Consider the following 17,237-nt stretch of genomic DNA (forward strand, 5'->3'; position numbering starts at 1 on the left):
GGAAGGACGAAAGGCTGATGGGAAGGAGCTTTATCTCCAGCTGAGGAAGAAACCTCTCCCAGGCAGCGGCTGTGAACGGTAATGAGCATTCACTTTGCGGACAAATCTGAGGGTTGACTGGGGTCCGCTAGGCAGCTCCACCCTGGACGAGCGGGGTCAGGTCGTGGCTCCCAGAGGTTCACTGCAAGATGGGGCTCCTCTGGCACCCCTCTTTCAGGCCTCCCTCCTCCTCCCGCCCCTTTGCTCTCTCTCTGCTTTCTCCACATGGTGGCCTTACCCAGCTCTCTCACCCGGCAGCCCCAGGCTCCCAGAGCCCGCGTGCCCGCGTCCCCAGCGTGAGGAGGGCATGGCCTCCCCTATCGTGAGGAGGGCATGGCCTCTCCTATCGCAGCCTGCAGCAACACAACACAGGCCCCCTCCGAGTTTGGGGGTGGGAAATAGAAGGGGCCCCTGTTGCTGGGAGAGTGTTGGTGAGATATGTTCGTGCGTCTGCTCCGGGAGGGAGAGCGGGAGCGTTGACCGGCCTTTGCCTCCTCGGTCAGGGCAGCTCCCAGAGGCCTTTGCGCCGCGCACCCGGAGCCGGCTCCGCTGTGCCAGAGACCTTGGGGGCAGCAGGAAGCGCCTTGGGGGGTGGGGGTGCTGAAGAGCGGCTGTGGGAGAAGCAGCGGAGGGGAGTGGGCGTGAGCCGCTCGCCAGAGGCACCCGCTGCAGCTGGAGCTGGAGTAGCTGGGGCTGGGTCCTAACGCGTTCTGCAACTCTCCACTACTTGGGAAAGACCGCCGTTCAGACTCTCCGTGTGAGGTATCCTGTCCCGCAGAGATCCTCCTGGGATGCAAATATGTGACCTCAGGGGCTCAGCAGGGAGGCTCTTAGCTGTTCCCTGCCTCAGAGGCGGCAGTGGGCACGAGACTGGGAAGTCTGTATGGGGCTGGGTGGAAGGCAGAATGGGGGGCACAGGCCCATCTCTTTGGAGCCCCGCACGGACAAGGTCCTCACCACATGTCAGCGGAGGCCGGGCCATCTTCTCAAGGGCCTGATCTCGTCCTTGAGATCACTTTCTCCATGCACCCAAACAACTCGGCTTGGAGGCACGAGGCTTCCGCACTGTGCCTGCCAGGCACCGCTGCGGGGGGGCCGGGGACACGGTGACCATCAAGCCCGAAGCACTTACATCCCAGTGGGGAGACAAGGACCGACAAGCACTGGTCAGGTAGGGCAGGGACACACTGATCTGAATGCGCTAAAACCCATTGAACTCTACTTTTCAAAGGGGTCAGTTTTATGAGAGAAGAATTCTATCTCAACAAAGGTATTCATTTTTAAACCTCAGCATGGGGAGTGTGCATGGCGGGTGAGGGAAACCAAGGCACAGAGAGGTAGGAAGTGGCGAGGTTTGGGAGCTGGGGCAAGTCACAGAGGGCTTGGACAGAGGGGGGACGTGACCTGCCCCCTGTTTTCAAAACAAAGTCTGGGCCATGGTGGAGAGCAGGGACTGGGTGGTGGGGGAGGATAGGAGGGGGGAGCTGCTATCTGCGTGTGGATGTTGCTGGCCGGGGAGAACTCCCTGACAGACCCCCAGGGAGGGGCCGGGATGCCCTGTCACCTAACACCGTGACACAAATGACACACGGACTTGGTGGCTCACGAGGACATGGTTGTAGCTCAGAGGTCCGCCAGCCAGCCGGCGGGGAGGGTGGCTGGGGCCCACCTAGGGGATTCTACTGCCCCCTGTGGTGGCTTGGCCAGGGTCTCTTGCGGGCACAGCCTCACTCCACAGCTGCCCTGGAAGGGAGGCTGGCCCCGCCCGCCGCCCACCTGGGGGTCTCACCTGGTGGCTCAGGCCAACCCTGTTCCGAGACCGGAAGCGGAAGCTGTCTGTGTCCTTTTTCTAAAAATGACCATACGATAAAATGTACTCTGTGTGTACAGTTCCATGAATTTTAACGAAAGACCGATCAATTATTTGCCACAGAAACTAAAGCCCCGCACTGGATGAGTGGAGACACAAAATGCGCTCTAACCACACAGTGAAGCATCACTGAGCCGTGCGCAGAATGAGGTTGGGATCCAGGCCACAGGGGCGAGGAGCTGGAGAAGGCAGACGCAGGGGTCGCATCCTGCAGGACCCACCTCCACGCCAGGGCTAGAATGGGCAAATTTAGAGAGCCAGGAGGTAGGTTAAGGGGTGCTTAGGGCTGGGGTAGGGATGATGGAAAGAGAGCGATGCTCTTGGGCGCCGGCTTCCTCCTTGCAGGGATGGAAACGTCCTCGAACTGATGGTGGTTCTGGCTGCACGTATCTGCACCCACAAAAAATCACTGAATTGTACCCTTCAATGGGGCAAGTGCTGTGTGATGAGAATTCTATCGCGATAGAGCTGGTGAAAATATTAAAGCAATAATTCAGCCTATTCTCTGAGTTCTGAGCTTGGTGTCCCAGATAGCTCCAGGTTGAGAGCCGGGACACAAGCTCCCCGCTTGAGTTCTAAAACTGGGGACAAGATGGTGAGACTAGAGGCAGCATTCATTCTAGACCCGTGGGGCAGCAAGTCTGGGGCTGGTGCTCAGGGCATCCTCCACGAGCACCCTAGAGCAGTGCTCCCCAGGCCGTGGTCCCCTGCCCCAGCGGCCTCACCATCACAGGGAGCTTGCCGGGTGTGCAGCTTCTCGGGCCCCACCCCAGACCCGCTGAGTCACCCTGCCTGGGGCTGGGCCGGCAATGCCTGTTTTCACAGGCCCTCCCGGGGAGTATAATGCCTGCAAGATTGAGGACTACTGCCCTCTCGAAGTGTCTGTCTCCTGTCCCCAGCCACAGGCCTTCCCGGGCTGTGAGTCTCTGCCACATCGATGGCAGTTGTGCCGGTGGCCACAACCCGAACCGCGGGGCTTCTATCTAGTTCAGCACAACCCACTCTGGGGGCGGCTGCAGCTTCCAGCTTGAAAGGCTGGAAAAGGTCTGGGAGCCAACTTCGGCAAGGCCACACACCTGCTGTACCCGGAGAAAGTGAACCTTGTCTGTGGGCTTCCTGCTGACGTGGGCAGGAAGGTCTGGTGTGGCTCAGGCCTTTGAATGATCTCCAGCCTCTCTGGCTTTAACGGGATCATTGGACCAGGCATGCCGCAGGGGTGACTCATCTTCCCCAGGGGCCGCGGTCCCACTCCTAGTCATCGAAAGGCGCTAAAAATATATAACTCCCATAGGCAGCTCCAAGCGTCCAAGCTGTAGGCCTTTTTTGTTCCAGGCTGAGGTTGAGATCTGGACCCCAATCCAGTGTTTGTAACGAGGGAGCCTCGAGCAAGGCTTCACTCAGTAGCTCCTGTTTGTAGAAAGGGACTAGATCTGCTCCCTGTGATGTTCACAGAGCATGGGCTGTGAGGCAGGAAGGCACATTTTAGCTTTGGCTCGGTCACACACCCCTGGATGGGGCACCGCCTCTCAAATCTTTGCAGCTGTGCCAGGAGATGGCTGGAGGCGACTTGTGTCCCTCGGTGTGACTTGCAGAACGCTTGTCCCCTAAGCAGCCACCTAAAAGAGCTCCGTTCGCAGGCTCGAAGTTCACTGACGCTCCATGGAAAGGTCGGGTCTACGTAGGTGACTAAAGCTACGCATGGGTTTTGAAAGTTTCAAAAATAAATAAATAAATAAAGGCATTCTGGTCAGGAAGGGTTTGGGAAATCCTGGAGACAATACCCACCTCTTGGAGATTCACACCAGGGGACACATTTGTACATCACAGCCTCCAGAAGGCCCATCAGATACCCATCTAACTTTGCTTAAACCAGTATTTTCCCAGCTTGTTTGCCGCCAGCCCCTACCCCTTTGTGCTCTACCCAGAATAACAGAGACTGTTGTGTGTCAGCACGTTACCCTCTGGGAAATGGGAAGCTGAAAGATTTCTGTGTCCCATCAACTCTGACAGTCAAAGATTGAGTGATTGTTTCGTCACCCACATGGAAAGACGCCATGAAAAATATCAAAGAAAATGGTCAGCGGGCTTTGTAAGACATATTCCCCCATGGAGGACAGTGGTTTGATGCCATTGCTCTGTTTTAGGGTCTGGCTTTCAGTTTTGCAGGTCTGGAATCTTGATTTAGTTAATGCATCGGTGCCGGGGAATTTTTATGCATAAACTTGTCTGAGCCACTGTGTCCGGGCATTTGGTCACACGTCACTCTGGGTGTTTCTGTGGAAGTGTTTTTTGGTGAGATTAACACTGAAATTGGTGGACAGTGAAGTAAAGCAGATTGCCCTCCATCGTGTGCACGGGCCTCACCCAATCAGGTGAAGGCCTTACTAGAACAAAGACGAAACTTCCCAGAGCATGAGGGAATTCTCCGGTAGGTTGTCTTCAGGCTTGAACTGCAGCATCAGCCCCTCCCCAGGGTCCCCAGCCTACCAGCCCGTCCTGCAGATTTTGCACTTCCAGCCTCCATCATCACATGAACCAGTTCCTTAAACTGAATGTCTATCTTGGGGTGTGGAAGAGGGAAAAAAAAAAGAAAAAGAAAAACAAATTTCAGTCTCTGTATATATACACCCTATTAGCTCTTTTTCTCTGGAAAACCCGAACTAATACAATGTGATAACTTGAAACATAGAGACTACCTTAAGCACGAAGATGCTTATTAATATTCATAAGAATGAAGGATTAATGCAATTTAAATACAGGAAATGTGCACAAGACAGAATATTGTACAATGTTTATGAGGTGTTTTTTTTTTTTTCATTTTTAATAAAATGGGAAAGTAGTTGCATGGAAACAGCCAGGATACAAAATCAGATATCCAGTAATAATACTGGTAACACTTCCCGAGCAGTAGCTAAGTGCCATGCACTGTCTTGGATGTTTTCTGTGCGTCATTGAACTCAATGAAATTCTCACTATTATGTTAATATAGATATATATTTTTAAAAAGGTTTGGAGGTTATATACCAAAAAGCCAACAGCGTTGGTTTTTGAAGAGAAGTGAGATTTTTCTTCTTTCTAGTTTGCTTTACCCTGTTTACCACGTTGAGCTCGAATTGCCTTTATGATTGGAAAGAATTAGAACAAACTGGATTATTCAAAGTAGGTTGGAGCCTCAGTTTCCTGCCTCTGATTCTTCTTGCCATTAACCTGAGGTCACAGCATTAGTGGGGACGGCATTGGCAGGTGGTAGGGTGCCCCTCTCCCTCTCCTGGGAGGCCACCATCCCCAGAATCTACCCATGAAGTTAAAGTCAAAATTATTGCATAACTAATGTATCAGTAGCACTAACAGGAACAATATTATCTTATATGCAAATCCCTTTTATTTAATCCTAGAGCAAGCACAGCATAGTAATTACCTGTTAAATGGTAATTATGCTTTTATTATTTTTTAAACTTCCATTTAAAGAAAAAAAGCCTTTTAAATTGGAAAGAAACAATCCATGTCACAAGCCAGTTAGTCAAAAAATGTTTGTCTGTTTGGAGTTCCCAGAACGATCACCCTAACGCCCACCTCTGACAAGACACTGAACGCGTACCAGGCACCTTGCAAAGCGGTTTGCATTTGATGTCTCAATATGTATTCCTCACCGCTGTGCTGGAGTTCCATCTTGTTATCCCAAGATTACGGATGAAGAAGCAGGAACTGAGTCAGATGAAATGGCTTGTTGTGGGGGCACAGCTAGAATTTCAGCCTAGGAGCACTGAACTCTGAAGCGAGGCTCCCTCAGCCACCATGGTGTTGCCAGGTGAGGGGTGTTCTTAACCTCTGCTACGGTGTTCACAAGGGTGTGTTGGTGGAAGTGAAGAGTAAGACGAGACACGTATCCTGTGTCTCGAGAGGAGCACTGTCATTCCCTTGGCTTATGTTTCTCTTACCCGTCATTTTGAAAGCAATCAGACAGGTTCTACGTGCAGTTAAATGCCTCCTCCTGGGCTGCCCCGTGTACCCAGTCCAACAAATCAGAAATATGGCATTAGGATAACATTGCCAGTCTCTCACCTTGCACATCAGTCGTCGGACTCCATCCCCTCAGTATCTTCCAATTCTGTCTCCCGTTACCTGGCTTCTCTCTAGCATCCTATTGAGGATGGCCTAATTGGGAAGTCTATGAATTTTCTCTAGCTTCAGGTATGGCTGTATCCAGGCATTCACAAAGTGTCTCCAGCCTTGGATTTAGTTCCAGGCTCTTAACTAGCTACAAGTTCTCCCATCTTTTTGTGGTCCTCTAGCCTCAGCACCTTCCTACCCTTACCTCACTGGTTTCCACGCTGATGCCTGAAATATCTTTCTAAAATGAAAATCTGATCACCATTCCTGTGCCAAAAGTCTTCAGTGCAGAATAATAGTTTAACTTCCTGCCTTAGCACAATCTGCCATCTGCCTAGCTCCCCAATCTTAACTCCCACCATTTCCCCCCATATGCCATTTAAAGAAAACTTATTCTAGGGGTGCCTGGGTGGTGCAGTCAGTGAAGGGTCTGGCTCTTGGTTTTAGCTCAGGTCATGATCTCAGGGTCCTGGGATCAAGTCCTGTCTCAGGCTCTGTGCTCAGCACACAGTCTGCTTGAGATTCTCTCTCCCTCTCCTTCTGCCCCTCCCCCTGCTCACATTCTCCCTCGCTCCCTCTCTCTCTGTCTCTCAAACAAATGAATAAATCTTGGAAAAAAAAGGGAAAAATTATTCTAAACTTGGAATACTGAATGCCCTTCAGATGTCACATCAGACTACTCAAGCAACGTCCTCAAGTCTGCCCAGAGGTCACCTGACTTTCAAAGGCATTAGAACCCTGGGGAGCCTGCTTTTGGACTGTTCGATTCCGTGGGTCTGAATGCAGAAGGAGTGCAAGCATTTACATTTCTCACAATGCCCTGCTGCTGTTGCTCATAGTTCAGGGACCGCACTTTGAGAACCACAGCTCTAGGCCAAGGGTCAGGAAACTGTCCTGTAAACGACCTGATAGTAATGATTTTAGACTTTGTGGGCCAGAGGGTCTCTGTTGCAACCACTCAGTTTGCTGTTCCAGTGGGAAATCAGCCACAGATAACACGTAAACGCGTGGGCATGACCGTGTGCTAATAAACTCTCTTGCGTTGATTGAGTTCACGCTAAGGACCCGGCACTGTGCCAGATGCTGACACAGCTCCACAGAACTCCCCCGGCATTAACTCCATTTCACAGATGAAGACGCTGAGGTTTGGAAACACAAAGTACTTCACCCAAGCTCACACAGCGAATCAGTGGCAGGACTGTGACCCACGTCTACCTGAATCCAAAGCTTGTGTGGTTTCCAATAATGCTGGTGGTGGGGTGCACACGCTGAGTCAGTAAGAGTTCACCAGCCCGGAATGTCAGGGAAGGGTGTTTCAGACAGAGGGAAGGGCACTGCTAAGCTATGGGGCTGTGAGAGATCATGTTGCCTGTAGTGGCCGGCCAGCTGGTGAGGCAGCATGGCAAGGCCAGAGGGCCCAAAAGGGGGTTCTCTGTCCACGCTGCCAGTTAGCACAGCATGGGGCACGGGGCGGGGGTGGGGGGGGAGGTTCATAAAACATGTGTGCCCGGGCCCATAGCTGGAGACTTTGACTGATTGGTCTAGGATTGGGTCTGGCATCAGTGGTTTAAAAATTTAAGTAAAAACAAAAGGGGAAATCTCTTCAGGAGATTTGTTTGTTGTCATTATTATTATTATTATTTTCTCAGGAGGTCATTTTTTTAGATTGTATTCATTTTATGTAGAGAGAGAGAGCACACGTGTGAGTGGGAGGAGGGGCAGAGGGAGAGAGAGAGAAGCAGACTCCCAGTTGAGCACGGAGCCTGACACGGGGCTCCATCCCAGGATCCCGAGATCACGACCTGAGCCGAAATCAAGAGTCGGGACCTTAACCGACTGAGGCACCCAGGCGCCTGTTTTGTTGTGTTTTGTTTAAGATTTAATTTATATATCTGAGAGAGAGAGTGTAAGCACGAGCATGTGAGGGAGTCTCAAGCAGACTCCGAGTTGAGCGCAGACCTTCAGGGGGCTCGATCTCACGCCCCTGAGATCATGAGCTGAGTGGAGAGCAAGAGTCCGTTGCTGAGCTGACTGAGCCACACAGGCCCCCAGGAGGATGCTTTTGTATGTGTTCTAGGGATGTTGTTGGATGCGACTGAATGTTCATGTCCTGCTCCCCACCCCAAATCCATATGTTGAGAGCCTAACCCCACAATGTGACGGTGTTAGGAGGCAGGGCCTTTATGAGGTGCTGGGTCACGAGGGAGGAGCCTGACGGCTGGGATTAGCGCCTTTATCAGGGAAACCCAGAGAGCTGCCTCCCTTCTCCATCTGTGAAGACACAGGGTAAAGATGCCATCTATGAACCAGGGAGCGGATCCCCTAGCCGGCCAGTGTCTCACTCTTGGACCTCTCAGACTCCAGCACTGTGAGAAATGTATTTCTACTGTTTAGAAGCCATCCAGAATTATGGAATTATGGTGTTCCGGTGATAGCAGCCCCAACAGACCAGGGTATTTGATTATTTATGACTGTGTAACGCATCACCCGAAATATAGAGGCTTAACACAACCACCGTGACTTAATCTCTCATGATGTCGTGGGCTCAGCTGGGCCATCCTTTTCTCTGTGTGGCAACAGCTGGGGCTGCCGCCATCTGGGGTCTCAACTGGGTTGGGACATCCCAGGTGGCTCCCGCATGTGGCTGACAGTGGATGTGGCCGTCGGCTGGGAGCCTGGCTGAGGGGGAGGGCGGGACCTTCTCATTCTCCCTCATGTGGCCTCCCCATGTCCCTCGGTCTTCTTACACCACAGGGGCTGGGTTCCATGAAGAAACACTCAGAGCACTAGAGAGAAAGGCTCGGCCTTGGAACTCACACAATGTCGCTTACACTACATTCTGTTGGGCAAAGCAAGTCCCGGGGCAGCAATTCAAGGGTTGGGGAGCAGACTCCCTCTCTCAATGCAGAGCGTCAAAGAATTGGCAGCCGCCTGTACTCTTCCACACAGATGGCTCTGGGGGTGTGAACGCAGAAGAAGTCCCTAGGGTGACTTTGAGTGTGGTGGAGCTAAAGGCCAGCAGGCTTTAGAGCACATTTCAAATGGAAAAAAAAAAAAAGGTCTTGGAACCAACAGATGAGTCAAATCTTGATGTTTGTTTAGAGGTAATGGCTGTCAGAGGTAAAAGAGGTCTTAGAGATTTGGGGACATCCTCCAAATGTCCCTAGAGAAGATCCCAGATAAAAGGAGTGACTTGTCTTGGCTCCCAGGAGACCCCATTTGGGTTCATTAACCAAGCACTTAATTAAATCAGCACATATTTATGGAACACTTATGCGAAAGGTGCTGTCCTAGGCTGTGAGGACATTAGAGTGAACAAAACATCAATATCTCTGCTTTCATTTAAAGAAAATAGATTCAATATAGGCATGTGAGTGATATGTCCTAATGAGAAAAAAAGAAACAAAGAAGAGGATAAGCAGTTTGGGGTGGTTTCCCTTTGTCAAGGGCAACCAGGGAAGTCCTCATGAGAGAGTGAGGGAGTAGCCACGGACCTGTGGGGAGGACATTCCAGGCAGATGGGTGAGCGAGTGCTAATGTCCTGGGGCAGGAGGACCAGCAGGGAGGCCAATGTGCTAAGGGGAGAGGGTGTTAGGGAAAGGAGAAGATGAGGAGGCAGGACCAGATTGTGGAGGGCCTTGCAGGTCACTGTACGGACTTGTACTCAGAGTGCTGGCGGGTCAGCGGAGGGTCCTGAGCAGAGGGGGGACAGGAGCAAGTGTGAGCTTCAACAGGCTCTCTGGCTGCTACACGGACAGTAGACTGAAGCGGCAAGGGCGGAGTGGGAGGGTATTGCATGAGTAGGGCATTGCTATCCTCCAGGCGAAGTGTGGGGTGCTCATTTTTTCTGTGTTTAATTAGCCAGGTCACCTTGTCATGTTTCAAAGACCTAGTTTGTCATGAATCAGAAGAAAGAGAATCTCTACTCTGGAGAAAACGTGAGGGTGGGTTCTGAAGGCTCGAATCTGCTGCGTCCCTGTCTGCACACTCTAGCTATGGTTCGAATATTCTCAGGGCCCGCATTGTTCATTCATTCATCAAGCATCCATGAACACTCACCACGTGTCAGGGATTTGCCTGGTGTTAAGTCTCTAATGGAAAGCAAGGCGTGTATGGACCTCACCTCCCCAGAACAAAATCATAAGTATTGGGGCAGGACGGGGGAACCTTGTGGCTTTGACTGACCAGCATGTGATGGGACAAAACCAGTCTCCTGCTCCATGTCTTCAGCTGGGAGTGGCCTCCCTTACGGGGAGTCACACCTGTCGGGAAACCCTTGGGTGATCCCCCAGTTGAAATGTGCTCACCAGCCACCAAGTGATTGCTTGTTCAATTGATAATCAAAAAGAAAGTCAGAAGGAGATGTGTTAAGATTTCATGGCAGTGTCCTCAGTGATGGTGAAGTGCTGGGGACAACCTGCACGGACAGTATGAGTTCAGAACACATGCGTGTCTCTGTCCGGGAAATGGAGGCATTCTGTGTCACTTTCCCTTCCATCTCCAGCATCTAAATTAATACTTGCAAATGGTAGCAGCTCAATGCACTTCTGTCAAATGAATAAATACATGAATACGTGATGGGCTGGTGCATATAAAAAATGTAATCCAAGTGCCTAGCACACAGCCCTCGGTACATGGTAGATGTCATTATATGACCTGCCCCCGTGCGTTTCTCTGACATTCTCTCTACCAAGACTCTCTGACAGTCCAGCCCTATTTTCCAGGCACTGCATGGACTCCTCTAGTTTTTCCTGGACTGAACTCCTCTCCCCCTGCTTGTGCCCCATCATATCGCTTGCAGGGTCATTTGGTATCGGCTGCTTGGGGTGCCTTGGCTGACTCCTCCCTTTGATCTCCAGCTTACCGCACTCTAGCCAATGTATATGAGTTCATTTAATCTTGCTGACTGTGTGAGAAGGGAAACAGAAGCTTCCAGCAGCCGGCTTGCCCACGGTTCCCCCGCTGCTGAGTGGGTAGCTGGGAGCTGAGCTCAGATTGGCAGATTCCAAGTCCTCTCTGGAAAACCCCGTCCCATCCATGTTAACCACAGGCTTAGGGAGAAAAAAAAATCAAGAAGTCATAGTGTTTGTGCCAGAGTGCTGGGGTCCTGGATTATTTTTTTACTTCTTGATTTTGTCATAATGATTAACCTTGCCTTTAGAGTAAAAAAGATACTTATTTTTTTAAAAAGATTTTATTTATTTATTTGATATAGAGACAGCCAGCGAGAGAGGGAACACAGGCAGGGGGAGTGGGAGAGGAAGAAGCAGGTTCCCAGCGGAGGAGCCTGATGCGGGGCTCGATCCTAGAATGCTGGGATCACGCCCTGAGCCGAAGGCAGACGCTTAACAACTGCGCTACCCAGGTGCCCTGAAAAGATACTTATTTTTGTAGGCTATAAGAGATTGGAAGAATGTGGTGTTTTTGTTTTGTTTTGTTTTGTTTTCCCTCTGAGCTCCCTGTCTGACAGACAGGAAAAACCTAAGTTAGCTGAAAGTCAATGAAAAATAAGCAATTCTTGGCTGAGTGGGAAAGAAAAGGGAAGGCTTGTAAGGGGGACTGGACCGAGACAAATGAAAGGCATCAAATTGCAATGTCGCCACTTTAACTCATTACTAACGCAAGCACTCAGCGGTTAATGGCTCATTTTACGAGACTAGAGTCACGTCACATTCGTGTCTCAACTGATCCTCTTAGGCGGGCAGGACCTCCCCCGTTACCTGGGACCCGAGCTCCGGGAAATCAGTGGTTCTGCCACGGTCTCCAGGTGGTTTGCCCTCCGCCTTGGAGATGCAGTCCATCCCAGCGGTTCTTCTCACCTTGTGTTCACTGCCCTTCCTTAGCAGGGTCTCCCCAGCCATGGTGACGTGCTCGTCTGGGGCTGCGTGTGACCTGGGGGGAGGGCAGGGACAAGGACATAAAGACGACTTGTGAGTAAGGAGCTGCATTGCATGGATACTTAAGACCCTTCAACTTGATGAGTTCTGCCACCAAAAACGAGAGGGAGAGCAAGAGAATGAGAAGAAATAAAAAGGTGAGCAGTTGTGCTGAGGACGTCCTGGCCAGTGCACGGGCTGGGAGGTGGCAGTCTGGGCCCCCGGGGCAGCCTGGCCAAGTGTGACCTTCATATTCACTGCTAAACAGGTTTCACGTAATGTGTCCCGTGGAATAAGCTGCGATCAGGGGCTCAAGTGCACCGTGGAGAGGTGGCCAGAGACCTCCTCTCAGAGACAGTGGCCATCAGAGAGCTGAGTGGCTGAGGGGAAAGAAAGTTCTGGGCAGATGAGCAAAGCGGCAGGCTGTCTGTCATTCTCAAACTTCCTTACGTTCTTCAGAATTATTGCTGACCTCAGAAAATCTTTGTTTTTGTAAGTTATGTCTATTGTTATTTACCATTTAGGAATAAAAACTGAGACATTTAAAAAATAGAGTAATGCATTAATCGTAAATGCATTGTACTTCAACATAAAAACAATACATTTTTAAAAGATTTTATTTATTTATTTATTTATTTATTTATTTATTTATTTATTTATTTATTTATTTGACACAGAGAGAGAGACAGCGAGAGGAAACACAAGCAAGGGGACTGTGAGAGGCAGAAGCAGGCTCCCAGCGGATCAGGGAGCCCGATGTGGGGCTCCATCCCAGGACCCTGGGACGATGACCCGAGCCTAAGGCAGACGCTTAACTGACTGAGCCACCCAGGAGTCTCATAACATTTTTTTTTAATGAGAAATAACTATTTTCCAAAGCAAAAAATTTGGGTGAGAAGAATGGCATTATGGTAGATTTTTCTTTCTTTTATTTTACTTTTTTAAAGATTTTACTTATTTATTTGACAGAGAGAGAGAGAGCGCGTGCACAAAGCAGGCAGAGCAGCAGAGGGAGGGGGGAAGGAGAAGCAGGCTTTCTGCTAGCAGGGAGCCTAACTGGGGGCTCGATCCTGGGACCCTGGGATCATGACCTGAGTCAAAGGCAGATGCTTAACCCCCTGAGCCACCCAGGCGCCCCAATTTTTCTTTTTTTAAGTAGACTCCACACCCAACGTGAAGCCCAATGTAGGGCTTGAACTCACGACCCTCAGATCAAGACCTGGGCTGAGATCAAGAGTTTTGCTTAACTGACTGAGCCACCCAGGGACCCCATATGGTGGATTTTTGTAAAGCTCTTTAGTGTCTGGCTTAAAGGAAAACAGCTGGGTTCTCACATCTGCCGCTGAATTCAGTCTGAAGTGATATGTTGTTTTGGTTGTGGTATATGAAGAAAAGCCAGCCTCACACAGAGAGTGTGGTTAGGAAAGGGAGGGTAGGGTATTTTCCTAAAAAGTATATTCCTCTAAAGGAGGGATGTTTTTATTGTTTAATCTATTTTGTTTTATTATTTTATTATTTATTTATTTTTTAGGAATGATGTTTTTAGACAGTGGTGGATATTTTTCCTCATCACTGCCAAAAGCAGACAGATTTCTTAAAGAAACACTGCAAAGTGGAATGTGAAATCATATTAATGAACTTTTTTGTACTCTGTTAGATTAAAATCTATTTGTCTGTCTTGTACTTTGAATGGATCTTTTACTCATGCATGATTTTATAATACCCCACTTGGGTCATGTGGAAAATATTGGTTCACTGAGGTATACAGATCTTCCAAATGCTGAAACATTCCATTCTTCATTATTTAAAAAAAATCACATTTGTTACTATCGTCACCAATCCCACCAGAAAAATCTTAAAGTATTGGGAAGCCGCCCAGCTCACAATGGTGGATATGTTTCCCAAAATTCCATTTTTTGTTTGAAAACTTGAATTTCATTATTAGCAATAAATTCTGTCAAATACACTTCACCCTTCCTGTGTGAACATCACTTTCTTTTCCAAGGAGACTGGGGTAATGATAGTTTCCACTGTTTACTGAGCTCTTGCTGTTGGCTGGATATTTTACCAAGAAATCTACATATGTTATCTTGTTACTATATTCATTTTCATTACATCTTTGCAAGGTATTGTTTTTCCCATTTTTAGATGAGGAAACTGAGACCAGAGAGGTCAGGTACTTGCCTAAGGTCATACAGCTAGTGGTATTCCTCTATACTATCAGAATTCCAGAAAAGAATTTTCCAGATAGGAAAGGCCTAATAGAATAGTCTGTCCTCTGGGATCCAGGAATTAACTCCTGCTTGTCAGACTATGTATCCACCGGTTTATTTATTTATTTATTTATTTATTCCTTTTTAAAGATTTTATTTATTTATTTGAGAGAGAGCACACAAGCAGGGGTGAGCAGCAGAGGGAGAGGGACAGGCAGACTCCCCACTGAGCAGGGAGCCCAATGCTGGGCGCGATCCCAGGACCCCGTAATCGTGACCTGGCCTGAAGGCAGATGCTTAACTGACTGAGTCACCCAGGCACCCCTATCTGCTGGTTTAGATGGGGAAATATGGATCCCTTCTCAAGATATACTCCTCAAGATTTAGCTCAAATGTTACCTCTTCAGAGAACACTTATACCCTCCCTAGATATAACAAGTTTGTTGAACAGTAGTTAAAAACTGCCAGGCACCATATTCCATGTGCTGAGCCATTACTTCATTTCCTCCTGGCAACATGTTTGCAAAGCAGGGGGTATTGTTCGCTCTGTTAGTTTTCTATTGTTGCTGTAACAAATGACCACAAACTTACTGGTTTACAAATGATTATTCTACAATTTTGTAGGTCAGAAGATTCTGAAATCCAGGTGTGGGCAAGGCTATGCTCATTCTGGAAGAACTAGGAGGAAATCTGTTTCCTTGCCTTTTCCAGCTTCTAGAGACTGCCTGCATTCGTTGGCTCCTGGCCCCTCCCTCCACCTTCAAAGCCAGCAGCATAGCATCTTCAGATCAATCTCTCTCTCCCCCCACTCTGCTTCTGTTGCCACATTTCCTTGTCTGATTGTTTGACTCTCTGGCCTCCTCCCTCTTTCCCTTATAAGGATTCTTGCACTTACCTGGGCCCACCCAGATAATGCAGAATGATCTCTTCATCTTAAGGTCTTCAATATAATCATATCTGCAAAGTTCTTTTTGTCATGTGAGGTCATGTATTCATAGATTCCAGGGATTAGGACGTAGTCATTTTTGGGATGGGAGTGGGGCTGGCATTATTTTGTCTACCATACCTCCTTTTACGAAAGATTTACAGAAAGGGTAAGTAACCTGCTGATGTTCACACAACCAATGAGTGAAGGAGTCAGGATTTTAATTCAGGCCTATGTTGACTCTGGGTTCCTCCAATGCCCCTGAACTGGTTGCAAATACCAGGGCCTGCTCAGCATTGTGGGGCCCAGAATACCTATTGATATTTTCTCTCTCTCTCTCTTTTTTAAGGTTTTATTTATTTATTTGACAGAGAGAGCACAAGCAAGGGGAGCAGCAGACAGAAGGAAAGGGAGAAGCAGGCAGAGAGAGAGGGGGAAGCAGGCAGAGGGAGAGGGAGAAGCAGGTTCCCCTGGAAGCAGGGAGCCCGATGCGGGGTTCGATCCTAGGACCTTGGGATCATGATCTGAGCAGAAGACAGTCGCTTAACCAACTGAGCCACCCAGGCGCCCCTGATATTTGCTCTTTACCATCTACCTCCTTGTATTGAAATCATGTGTTAATATCTCTGTGAGTGATTTGAAACTTGGAACTAGGTCCTATTTGATTTTTATTTTTTGTCCAAGCACCATTATGATAAAATCGAACATCAACCGCCATAAGACTACACTGGGTTTTCATATCCCTTTGTCTTTATCCACATGCAGATATAATTTTTCTGTTGTAACCATAGCATGAATACAATACTATATTGTTAACCCAGCTTTTTGTTATATAACTTTTCAAATGTACGGAAAAGTTGATAGTACCACTTTGATCCAATTGTTCACATTTGCCTCATTTGCTCTCTATGTCCAGTTGCCTGTCTTTATACTGTTTTTTGTTGAACCATTAAAAAAGAACTCACAGGCATTATGACATTCATCCCTAAATTCTTCAGAGGCATATTCTAACAATAAGAACATTCTCTCACACGTGCACAATATCATTAGTACACCATTACAATTACCAATAACAAAGCATACTCCAATTTCTCTGATTGTCAAAAGATATCTACTCGCTTAAAAAACACAGCAGGATCCCATCAAGATTAGCCATTGTATTTGGTATATTTTAACTCTTTTATTTTATTTAGAGCAATTCCCCCCCCCCATGTTATTTTTCATGGTGTCCCATTTTTGAGAAGACCAGGCCCTCCGTCTTAACAGAATGTAGCCATGGATCTTACTGTTGATCTCTGCTGCTTAGCGCGGAGTCTGTCAATAGTAGGCTCTCCATGTATATTTGTTGAACAAGTGAAACCAATAATCACAGTAGCTACTTTTTTTTTTTTTTTGGAAGCCTGGCTCTCTTGGCGGATTTGTTCACACTCATCTAATACGATCCTCACAGAAATCCCTTAGTTAAGAAATTGCATTAGTCTCATTCGTAGGTGAGGAAAACAAAGCTGAAGAAAGAGAAGTAACTTGTTCAAAGTCACACACCCAGAAAGGGGGCCAAACCAGATGGTAAACTGCGTGGTCGGGTAGGGGGCTGTTTCTGGGATCAGTGACCCAAAAGGTGATCTGTCTGCATACGTGCACGTATGTGTGTAATAGGTAGCACTTCCTGAGTGCTTGCTATTTGCCAGGCCCCAGTGCTGAGAGCTTACGCGTGTGTTTTATTTGAATCTTCTTCAGTGCCTGGCAATAGGCGTGGCACAGAGTGGGCGCGCAGACGTTTGTGGAATGAAGAGTGAATAAACGAATGAATGGACAGAAGTGTTATCGCCATCAACAGGGGGTTCCTCCGGGAACCTTCGGCGCTCACTTGGGAGACCCCGGCCTACGGAGACCTTGTGGCTCGGGGCCGGGGCCGACCTCAGGTTCCGGAAGGTCCCAAGTCTCGCCCAGCACCCAGCTGGCCTCCCAGCAGGTGAGAAGCCCGGGCCAGCTGGGCGCTTTGGCGTTACCATCTCCGTCCCCTGCCCATTCCCCTTCCAACAACGCAGTGGGGGCCCAGGGCCCCCAGTGCGCGGCCCAGAGGCCCGCGGCGCAGAGGGGCGCGTGGGCTCACAGTCCAACAGGCCGGCTCCCGCCGCGCACGCCCACCTGTCGGCCGCGCATGCGCAGCGCGCGCCCGGCGCGCCCGGCCTCCCCGCGCCCCG

At 49.0% G+C, this 17,237-nt stretch overlaps 1 protein-coding gene across 1 annotated transcript in view; it reads left to right on the forward strand.

Moving 5' to 3' along the window:
• The first annotated feature begins 11,981 nt into the window (after nt 1–11,981).
• USP10 (ubiquitin specific peptidase 10) overlaps nt 11,982–17,237 on the forward strand; it is an 81,655-nt gene continuing 76,399 nt past the window's right edge. Inside the window, exon 1 of the mRNA XM_034639622.1 lies at nt 11,982–12,053. Coding sequence (XP_034495513.1) covers nt 11,997–12,053 — 57 coding nt within the window. The 5' untranslated portion in view covers nt 11,982–11,996. The remainder of the gene's footprint in view (nt 12,054–17,237) is intronic.

Source organism: Ailuropoda melanoleuca, chromosome 12 (genome assembly GCF_002007445.2).
Source record: "Ailuropoda melanoleuca isolate Jingjing chromosome 12, ASM200744v2, whole genome shotgun sequence".
Lineage (NCBI taxonomy): Eukaryota > Metazoa > Chordata > Mammalia > Carnivora > Ursidae > Ailuropoda > Ailuropoda melanoleuca.